The sequence below is a fragment of the Neophocaena asiaeorientalis genome, unplaced genomic scaffold, assembly GCF_003031525.2.
Source record: "Neophocaena asiaeorientalis asiaeorientalis breed wild unplaced genomic scaffold, Neophocaena_asiaeorientalis_V1.1 scaffold91, whole genome shotgun sequence".
Classification (NCBI taxonomy): Eukaryota; Metazoa; Chordata; class Mammalia; order Artiodactyla; family Phocoenidae; genus Neophocaena; species Neophocaena asiaeorientalis.
Genome location: NW_020173198.1, coordinates 4,890,471 through 4,901,755, shown reverse-complemented (window position 1 = coordinate 4,901,755; position 11,285 = coordinate 4,890,471). Strand labels below are relative to the sequence as shown.

Genomic DNA, 11,285 nt, shown 5'->3' with positions numbered 1-11,285 from the left:
ATACATGGGGAAAAAAAAAAAAAAAAAAAGATACATGGGGGGCAGGGGCTTTCAGAAGCTGGAAGAAACGTAGGCTCAAAAAATTTTTTTAATGCCAAAACACAAATGTAAAAATCACAGTCTTTTCTAAATGTTTAAGCCACAACATATTACTGCTTTTAACATACACACACACACACACACACGCGCGCGCGCGTGCGTGCGCGCGATTCAGTGATTTTTTTTCTTCCTTTGTACCCAAAACCATAATTATTGAGTTATTTCTGGCTGATGTGATATGTCAAAATTTTTGTTACAAAATAATGCTGCTTTAGACTTTTTGAAAAATAAGTTAAAAAAATCACTTCTAGGGACTTCCCTGGCAATCCAGTGGTTAAGACTGCATGCTTCCAATACAGGGGGCACAGGTTCGATCCCTGGTGGGGGAACTAGGATCCCACATGCTGTGCAGTGCAGCCAAAAAATAAAATAAAAAAATAAACTTAAAAATCACCTGTGATCTTACTGACAGCTTTCTGTCATTCATACCATCTAGACTTAATTCTATTTTAGACATTCTACTACACAGGGCAAGATATCATACAATATCATAGTGTTATTCATCAAGCAATAACTGATTTTAACTTTTTATTACAGAAATTAAAAAAAATACACAAAGTAGAAAGAACTACTTAATGATCAGAGAAATCATTGAAAAAAAAAAATCACTCCGTAGCAGAAGTAGTGCAACCTTATGCAAAGGGCAGTGATGTAGGGATAAATAACCTCACTTGGAGATAATAGTCTAAAAGCATGGTTTTTGGTGACTAGGGACCTGGTTCTGCCCATACCCACCTGTGATTAGCTCCCACATAGACAAAATCTCTGGGATAGAACAACACTGACTGGGACTGAGGATCTCTGGGCCAAAGCATCAGCAGATATTTCTTGAGCACCTAGTACAGGAAAGAGTAAAGGATGGTGGAGATGTAGGTTAATTCATAGGTAGAGTGGCCAGACGTTCTCAGCTGATGGTTTCCATTTTCTCTGGGAAGTAGAAGACAGTGTCATTTGCTGAATGAGGAAGGAATTTGTGTGGTCGAAAGTTAATAAGAGGCATGAAGATTTGAAATGACTTCTATAGTTTGTAATAGAAAAACCTGTGGACAACCCCAGTATCGCTCATTAGGGGACTGGGCATCTGTACTGTGGATATTATGCTGCGAAAAGGGCTGAAACGGACAGAGTTGTGCTGCTGTGAAAGGATCTCCAAGCTCTGTTGTTCAATAAAAAATTCCTGTGACTCTAGACACATTCTTTGGGCAACATCTTATTCAGAGAGAAGATTAAGCCCATATTAGATAATAAATGCCAGAGTGCTGAAAAAAGATAAAAAGTACCCAATCTATTTTTATTGGGCAATAAAATAAACACAGAGCAAAGTGGTAAAGCACAAATGTACAGCTTAACAAACTACTGTAAAATGAACACCCAGATCAAGACACAAAACAGGGACTTCCCTGGCGGTCCAGTGGTTAAGACTCCGTGCTTCCACTGCAGGGGGCACGGGTTCAATCCCAGGTCGGGGAAGTTCCACATGCTGCATGGGGCGTCCAAAAGACACAAAATATAACACTCCCCCACCTGCCTTTAGCAGATCACAGATGCCTTCCTTTCACAGTGACTTTCATTGGACTCCCTTCTTTACTTTTCTTCACAGTTTTAATTGGGCATATACCTAAACAAGATGGTTTAATTGTACTTTTCTGGAATGAAATATACATAGAATTGGGGGGGTTACATTCTTTCCTTGCATGTAGCTGGTGTGTTCATTTCCATTGCTATGTAGTATCCTGTAGTATGACTATACCCCAATATATTTGTCTATTCTTTTGTTCGTGGGCATTTAGGTTGTTCCTAATGTTGGCCTGTGATAGACAACGCTGCTGTGAACATTTTTATACATGTCCTGATGCACCTAAACAAGGTTGCTCCTAATGTTAGCCTATGATGGACAATGCTGCTATGAACACTTTTTTTTTTTTTTTTTTGCGATACGCGGGCCTCTCACTGTTGTGGCCTCTCCCATTGCGGAGCACAGGCTCCGGACGCGCAGGCTCAGCAGTCATGGCTCACGGGCCCAGCCGCTCCGCGGCATGTGGGATCTTCCCGGACGGGGGCACAAACACGTGTCCCCTGCATCGGCAGGCGGACTTTCAATCACTGCGCCACCAGGGAAGCCCGAACGTGGATTCTTAACCACTGGATCACCAGGGACGTCCCACTCACTGTTCTTCCCACTGAAAATTCTGTTTATATATTTTCTGGCCATTTGAACTTTCTCTTTAGGGAAGTAACTTGTCTAGGACTTTTGCCAACTTTTCTATTATGTTATATAGCTTATTCTTACTGATAGAAGCTCTTTATACATTCTGGAAACAAACCCTTAGGGTGATTATATGTGTTGCAAATATCTTTTCCCCACTTACTCTGTGGTTTGCCTTTTAACTCTCTTAATGGTGTTTTTTGATGAACAGATCTTAGATGTTTTAAAAAGTTATTTTATTCAAGTATAGTTGATTTACAATGCTGTGTTAATTTCTGCTGTACAGCAGAGTGATTCAGTTATACATATATATACATGCTTTTTCATATTCTTTTCCATTATGGTGTATCACAGGATATTGAATAGAGTTCCCTGTGCTCTACAGCAGGACCATGTTGTTTATCCATTCTATATATATAATAGTTTGCATCTGCTAATCCCAAATTCCCGATCCATCCCTCCTGCACCCCCCACCCCCTTGGCAACCACAAGTCTGTTCTCTATGTCTGTGAGTCTATTTCTGTTTCGTAGATGTGTTCATTTGTGTCATATTTTAGATTCCACATATAAGTGATATTGTATAGTATTTGTCTTTCTTTCTCCATTCATCTGTTGATGGGCATTTAGGTTGTTTCCATGTTTTGGCTATTATGAATAGTGCTGCTATGAACTTGGGGTGCATGTATCTTTTTGGTTTTGTTTTGTTTTAATATTTATTTATTTACTTGGCTGTGTTGGGTCTTCGTCACAGCATGTAGGATCTTTCGTTGTGGTGCGCGAGCTTCTCTCTAGTTGTGGTGCATGGACTCTAGAGCACGCGGGCTCAGTACTTGCAGTGCATGGGCTTAGCTGCCCCATTGTATGGGGGATCTTAGTTCCCTGGCCAGGGATCGAACCTGCGTCCCCTGCATTGGAAGGCAGATTCTTAACCACTGGACCACCAGGGAAGTCCCCATGTATCTTTTTGAATTAGAGTTTTGTCCGGATATACACCCAGGAGTGGGATTGTTGGATCATATGGCAACTCCATTTTTATTTTTTTAAGAAACCTCCATACTGTTTTCCATAGTGGCTACACCAACTTACATTCCAACCAACAGTGTAGGAGGGTTCCCTTTAACAGATCTTAGTTTTAATGTAGTTCCATTTATCATTTTTCCTTAATTACTATCTTTTATGTCTTATTAAAAAATATTTCCTACTCTAAAGTCATAAAGATATTCTCCTATATTACCTTCTAGAACTTTTCCCATTTAAGTCAATTATCCACCTAGAAGTAATTTTGGTCTACCATATTTTGAGAATAGGATAACGCCAATATGACCCATCAAGAAAATTACAGACCAGTTTTACTTATGAATATGGAAAATGACCTCTACTCTTTAGAGGCCCACCCTACTCTCTAACCACCAGTTTACTCCTGTCAGTTCATTCATTTATTTGTTCATTGAAGAAGCATTTATTGAGCTGAATGCCAACTGCATTCCAGGCACTGGTCTAACAGTTCCTCATCCTTACCAGGCTCTCTACTTCCCCAGCCCTTTACAGTGCTTTCCCCTCTTGCTGGAAAGTTTTCCTTTTCCTTTGTGATTCGGTTAACTCCTATCATCTATCCAAATCCTACTTCAAGCAACTATTCCTCCAGGAAGCCCTTTCTGACCTCTCTGATTAGGTGACGTCTCCTCCTTCATTGTGTTCGCCACAGTTGCCGTTTTGCCTTTGCTTGTGTGATTATTAAATGAATACGCCCTCCCATTAGACTGTGTGTTTTTCCCATTATACTTTCTCAACATCAGCAGTAGTAACATTTGGGGCAGGATAATTCTTTGTTGTGTGTTTTTATGCGTGTGTGAGGGGTAGTCTGTTCATTGTAGGATGTTTGCAACGTCCCTGATCTCTATCCACTAGATGTCAATAGCACCCCCCAAACTGTGGCAGCTGCGGTGTCTCCCGACATTGCCAAATGTTCCCTGGGGAGGTATGAAATCTCTTCCTTCCATTGAGAGCCACTGCACTAGACTGTGTGTCTCTCCCATTAGATTGTAAGCTCCAGGAGGGCAAGAACTATCTCTGTTTTCTCCCAGTGTCTAGAACAGTGCCTGATACATAGTAGGTATTTGAAAAATATTTGTTGAAATTGCTCAGTAGCGGGGTCCATGATTTCAGAAGGAAGTGAAATGAAGGATGAGCTGACACCCAAAAGAAGAGGCACCAATTAGGGACTGAAAGTCTTGGTCAGGTCCCAAAGCCGGGGTCATCAGAGTGGGCAAACGGAAGGGTTGCACTGATGAAAATTTGGGGTATCGGAGGTGAATGGGGTCCTGGAGATGACGAGGTTTGGATGCTGGCCAGAGAAATGGGTTGCTGGAGTGGAAATGCCCATCTGTTGGGGTTAAACAAAGACACTGTACAAGATGTCCCAGTGGGTGCTCGTCACTGTCCTTGAAGCTGCTTCCAGACTCAGGGAAAGTCTAGAAAGAGGGGAAGACAGTGAAGGAGCTGAATTCTCATTGGCTGCTGGACAGTGTTCCTGGGAGGCTTGGGGTGGGCAGAAGTTGCTATGGCCGGATGGCATGGGTTTCCGAGGAAGAGGGAGGGGTTTTACATGAGGACTGAGCGTGGCTGTCTGGACGTGATTCAAGGGAGAGTAAGAGAGATGCTGAAGTTCCCTCACTGCCCTGCACCCCCAGGAGATGAGGAACCACCAGACCAAGGCACTTGGGCGGTCCCCTCTCAGGGCAGTCGTCATTGGCTGCGTTTATTTCCTGTTAACATTCACCCAGCAACACTCAGAGGGTGGTTCCTGTGTTAACAGTCATTCACCTCTCTGTCTCTGTCTCTCTCAACCTCGCTTGATGGCAAATTGCCTTCTTAGCTACTTTATGACAAACAGCCTAGGTTCTGCCTCCCGTCTGTCAGCAAGCTTCACATTTCTCCCCAGAGTTTGATTTCTAGATACCAGTAACTGCTCGCCTTCTGATGACTTTCACGCCTCCTTCCTTTCTTAGCTCATCAGAAACTTCCTGCATGTGGCAGGCTGTGCGGCTCTCTAGATCGTAATGGGGGTCAACTGATGATAAAAGCTGTCAGTCCTGGGCTTCCCTGGTGGCGCAGTGGTTGAGATACCCAAAAAAAAAAAAAAAAAAAAAAATCTGTCAGCCAATGATAAGAGTCTTGCTCCCCAACAAGACCAGCTGGTGGCTGTCATTCACAGACGAGATAGTGAATCCTCTTGAGCAGCATCTTCCTTGGTCCACTTATCTGAATGGGCTGAAGTTCTCATGCGCTCTCTCTAATTAGCTTTCATACCATCACCAAGAGTGTGTCCATTCAATATGGTTTGATTGAATCTTTCCGTGTGTTATTCCCTGATAGAGTGTCAGAGCTCAGTGCAATGTGCTTCTGGAAAATCCCTGCTGTGTTTGCCTTGCAACAAATCGGAGGGTTGAGGCAAGCCACTCATGAGGGTCAGAATCCCGAGTTGCCCTTTTGGGGAGAGGGGGAGGAAAGAGATGCTTCTTTTTTTTTTTTTTAATTTTAAGGTGTCTATTTATTCCTAGAGTTCAATTTTTTTGGCCAATATTTTATTATGAAAAAAATTTCAAACCTACATCAGTGTTGAAATAATTTGACACTGGACACTCTTATAGTCTTGAATACTGTACCCAGATTCTACTATTAACAACTTACCATTCTTTTTTTTTTTTTTTTTGTGGTACACGGGCCTCTCACTGTTGTGGCCTCTCCCGTCGCGGAGCACAGGCTCCAGACACGCAGGCTTAGCAGCCATGATTCACAGGCCCAGACGCTCTGCGGCATGTGGGACCTTCCTGGACCAGGGCATGAACCCATGTCCCCTGCATCGGCAGGCGGACTGTCAACCACTGTGCCACCAGGGAAGCCCCAACAACTTACCATTCTTGAATCAAGTCTGGCCATCCAGTCTCTCCCAGTCTCCACTCCCAGCTTCTTCTACCTTCACAATCTGACCTTGGGATGGATGGTTTGCCATTTATCAGCTCATGATCGGGTACCCATTAGTCTACTCCCTGGGTTAGACTAAGGAACACCCAAGCAGCAACAGCCTGGACGAGGGGCTGCAAGCATAATCATTACTCTGTCTTTTCCCATCCAACATCCGGGACCTCATGGAAGAACAGTTGTGCATTTGAGGTTCCATTGTCTAGACATGGCATTGTCTCAACCCCCAAGTCTGCGGGTAGAGTGAGGAGACTGGGCAAGGACATGCTATCCCCAAAGTGCCACCCAAATAATGGTTCTCCTCGGTATGGCTCAGCCCCTGGGGTGCCTTATATGGTAATGGCACCTAGCTTTGGCCCACCCATCTGGACCTAATTCAGTGCTTCCCTGGTTTCTCTGCTGTCTCTGGATTCTCTGCTCCTGGTAACGTGGCTGAAGGGTTACATGAGAGCAACTTCCCCAAAGGTTAGAACATGGACAAATGGAGGTGCTTGAGATGAGTTTAGGTGTTAGACATGGAGCCAACTACCCTGAATCACCTGGCGAAATTATTTCCTCTTCCATCATCTTTCAATGAGCTCAAGGGTGAAGTCTCATGTTGGTGTTAGTGAGCATTTAACACCTGTTCAACACTTTTCCTGACTTCTTTTGAATGAGTAAGCTCTCGGTCCAGGGTTTTTGGTGTGCAAGAAGAAGTTGCCAGGGAAGAATAGAACATGAATGAGTGATTTTATTATCCATGTGCATATTTTTGCTGGTTCCCTTAAGTTTAGGATTGATATTTCATTTACAGTGGTGATTTGAAGTTTTCTTTTTAGATAAGTTTACTTCAATATAAACATGAGTTGGTTTAAAGAAAAACATTAAGTTTTATAATAGTAACATCTATATTAATAAGTTTTATGTAATAACATTAATAACACAGGAGAGGGCAAAAATTGGGGTGGCGTATACATTTGGGATATATGGTAGTTGGGTACCTAACTCTGCACAGAACCCCAGTCCATCCTCACCCTACCCCTTTGTTCCATTTTCTCCTCTCTTTTAAGTCTCCCATTGAGAATCCCAAGAAGACCATCTGTGCTTCTGAGTTCGGGGAGAAGGGGGGAGGGGGAAGAAGGGCTGTTGGGTGGCAAAATCTCAACTCTGGTCCCCAGGTCACCACGATGCCAGAATACCTAAGGAAACGCTTTGGCGGCAACAGGATCCCCATCATCCTGGCTGTGCTCTACCTGTTTATCTACATCTTCACCAAGATCTCGGTAAGGTGGGGACACAGCCTGGTGAGAAGCTCAGCTGGTGGTGTCCCTCCCCTATTGAGGAAGCTTCTGGGAGGTTCAAGGAATGTTGGGAGGGGTGGGGGCAAAGGCTAAGCTGGGGCAGAGGAAGTACAGAAAAAAGGTAGAGGAAAGGACTCCTCCCCCTTCTCCTGCCAAAGCTTCTTCAGCAACATCTTGGGATGGCGCCCATCGCTGAATGGGACTCTGAGAGCCCTCAGGTGGGTCTGTCATCTTCCTCCTGGGATCAGGCAGTTATCAACTATTGATCATATGTGCTGATGGCCCACTGAGCCTGCCCCACCCTGACGTTTGGATGGGCAGGTCTTCTGGAAAGCAGCCAGAGCAGGTACTTTGCAGCCTCCGGTACGTGCTGCTCAGCCTGACTCACACCGATGCCCTCTTCTCTTCCATCTGGAGCTGGGGGAAACCTTGTCCTATGTGGGGGAGGGGGGTGGGCAGAGGAATTCCCATTCAATTCAAACAACCATAACTGACTCTGGGCCAGCTCCAGATGTGAAAGGCAGAAGGACAATGCTCGCTCTCATTCTGGTGGGAAGCTACAGATGTGGGGCAACCTTCCCGAGGAAAGTTACATCTGAGAAGGATGTAGAGAGGATGCAGAGAAAGGGGGATTGGCATTCCAGAGGGCTGGACAAAATAAGAAAACGGGTATATTTCAGTGCGTCTGGGAGCATGAAGTGAGTCAAGAAAATGAGGTCAAGTGGCAGGCAAACCATGGAGGGGCTGGTATACAGCTCTAACTTATTTGAGCATCATCTTGGGGGCAGTAGGGAGCTACTGAAGAGTTTTGATGAGGATGAGATGATCATGATGGTATTTGATAAAGGCTGCAGTGTGGAGGATGGAGAGTAGGCAGATCAAGAATAGAATCAGGAAGACGACTGAGGCGCTTGTATTAGCCCGGTGAAGGGGCCTCAAACATAGTCACCCGCAGGGCTCCCGTTTGAGACCCCTGATCTAGGAAGAGATGAAGAAAGGACGTCATATGATGTTTCTGTGTTTGCCAGAATCAAGACTAGGGTCTGAGCCTGGGGAAACTGTGCTAAAACGTCCATCCATTCATTCACCCGTCAACTTCATGTCTCTCCAGGTAGACATGTATGCAGGTGCCATCTTCATTCAGCAGTCTTTGCGCCTAAATCTCTACCTGGCCATAGTCGGGCTGCTGGCCATCACAGCTCTATACACTGTTGCAGGTACGACTGAACAAGGGGTGATTCTGGGAGAGGTGGTGGGCAGGGGCTGTGGGCCACCCTGTCTTTTCCTGGCTCGTCTTCTGATGTTCCAGTGTGCTAAGACCATGTCTTCATGAACCCTCAGTCCATCACCCCAGATAATATGATTTCTCTTGGTCATCGTCCAAAGGAAGAGGGATGCCTGATATAAGGGAGGATTTTTAAAGGGACCACAACTGCATAAAGCTATTTTCCATTTATTTATTCAAGAACTATTCGTTAGAACCTACTAACTGCTGAGCATGTATATTCACACACACTATACAAAGCTAGACCATAAACCACTGCAATTCTGGAGCCTGAGGCCCGGGAGCCTCAGCTTTCCCCCTCAGACCCGCATCCCAGAAGAGTGGCTGGTGGAGTGCAGCACCTGGACATGTATCTGCTTTCGAATATTCACCTTCTCATCTTCTGTTCCAGTTTCATCCTTCTCTGCCTCCTCTTGGTGTAATTCATTCCACAAATTATCTATATCTATCTATGTATCACCTACTATATGCCAGGCATCGTGCTAGGAAATGGGGCATAGCAGTCAACAAGATAGACAAAATCTTTTTTTTTTTTTTGGCCGTGCAGCTTGTGGGATCTTAGTCCCCCAACCAGGGATTGAACCCGGGCTCACGGCATTGAAAGCACCCAGTCCTAACCACTGGACCACCAGGGAATTCCCATGACAGAAAAAATCTTTACTCCAAAAGAACTTACATTCTGGTGGGGAAGGGGAGACAGACAATGAACAAGGAAGCCAATAGTGATGTCAGAGTATACTGTTATAACAAGATGGGGAATAATGGTGGGAGGATTCTTTTCCATCCAACGTTCAGGCAAGGCCTCTCTAAGGTGATATGTGGACCAGATTTAAATGAGATAGAGGGAAGACTCTGACATGAGAACCCGTGTTGTTTGTTTGAGGAGTAGAAAGGGGGTCAGGGTGGCTGAAGCTGAGCGAGCACATGTGTTGAGGCTGAGTCCTGTCTAGCTGTGGAGGAGGCCACTCATACAAGCTGGAGTGACAGTGGTGACGCCGGCATTGGCTGTGCTGCAGCCCTGATGGGAGGAGACAGGAGTGGAGGAAAGGGCAGGCACCGGAGCCTCAAAGGAAATCAGATGAGCCTGGATTTAGTCCCAAATGCCGTGGAACACCACTGGAGGCTCTGGACAGAAGAGTGACCAGTTCTCAGAAATACAAAAGCCCGCTGATGCAGAAAGATCTGGGCTGAGTTTTCAGCGCTAACAGAAGCCACGTGTCTGGGGCACAGGGAAAGGAAAGGTTTAGTCGCAATTGCCAATCTATCTCTCTGTTTGGGGATGTCTTCCCCATTAGACTAGAAGCTCCGAGGAGACAGGCAACATGCTGTTTTGTTTGCCTCTGTATCCCTACCACGTAGAACTAGGTTGGGCGCTCACCAGATGTTTGGTGAGTGATTGAATAAAACACTAGATGCAGTGCCTGGTAAGTGATAAATGCCCAATAAACATTAGTATAGAGACGTGGGTGGGTTTCAGTGGTATCAGTCTTCAGGATCTCACCACACTCAGGCTGACTAATTGCCTGAGTGGGGCCAGCAGAGAACTGGGGCCAGATGCTAAGCCAGTTCTCTCTCCATTTGTGAGATGACCCTATTCCTGGGGCAAAGAAGAAGGAATCACAGAACAACACACCCACATGAATGTCTGTTTGGCTTTTTTAGTGTCCTGTGACTTTACCCATGAGTAAATCTGTTCATGTCAGATAAGTGTCCCTTCTCTGTAGGGAAAGAGGAAGGAGAAAGGGATAGGGAAGAGACTGGAAAGATTGTTTTGTCCAGATGCTGATGGATTTGCTACCATGATTGTCATTACAAAGATTTTTCTAGGTGGCAAGACCAATAAGAATCCACTGAGGCCAACCACTGTGACCCTCTTTGGGAAGCCTATTAGACTCTGAATACCTAGTACTCACATCCTCTTTCCAATGTTTAAAGGTCTTCAGAGCTTGGGGACCATGGCCCAAGCATCACTTCCCATGTCAGTTAGAAATTACTGTGTAACTAACCACCTACCCCCCATTAGGGAGTTAATGGTTTATTTCCGCCCACAATTCATTCCATGCGTTGCCTGGGTGGTTCTTCTGCTGGTCTCACCTGGCTCGGTTGAATTATACTAGTTAGATGGTACCTGGAACAGCTGGGTGGAACAACATGGTCTCACTCAGGTGGCTGGTGGTTAGCTTGACTGTCAGCTGGGCTTTCCTTCCAGGTGGCCCTTCATGCTCCATGAGGCTAGACTGGGCTTCTTAAAGAAGCACAGTGTTCTCGGGGCAACACAAGAACAAGAGCAGGAACTGCAGGCCTCTTGAGGACCAGACTTGGAGCTGCACAACATCACTTCCACCGTATCTATTGGTTAAAGCAAGTCATTCGGCCAAACCATATTTAAGAAGAAGAGAAATCTTCACCTCAACGTGAAAGGAGCAGCAAGGCC

The 11,285-nt window shown here is 45.2% G+C and overlaps 1 protein-coding gene across 7 annotated transcripts in view; it reads left to right on the top strand.

Moving 5' to 3' along the window:
- SLC5A11 (solute carrier family 5 member 11) overlaps positions 1–11,285 on the top strand; it is a 51,643-nt gene that overhangs the window by 20,840 nt on the left and 19,518 nt on the right. For all 7 annotated transcript variants that reach the window (XM_024744659.1, XM_024744657.1, XM_024744656.1 and 4 more), the window contains exons 6-7: positions 7,444–7,548; positions 8,678–8,783. In XM_024744659.1, the coding sequence (XP_024600427.1) occupies positions 7,444–7,548; positions 8,678–8,783 (211 nt within the window). The remainder of the gene's footprint in view (positions 1–7,443; positions 7,549–8,677; positions 8,784–11,285) is intronic.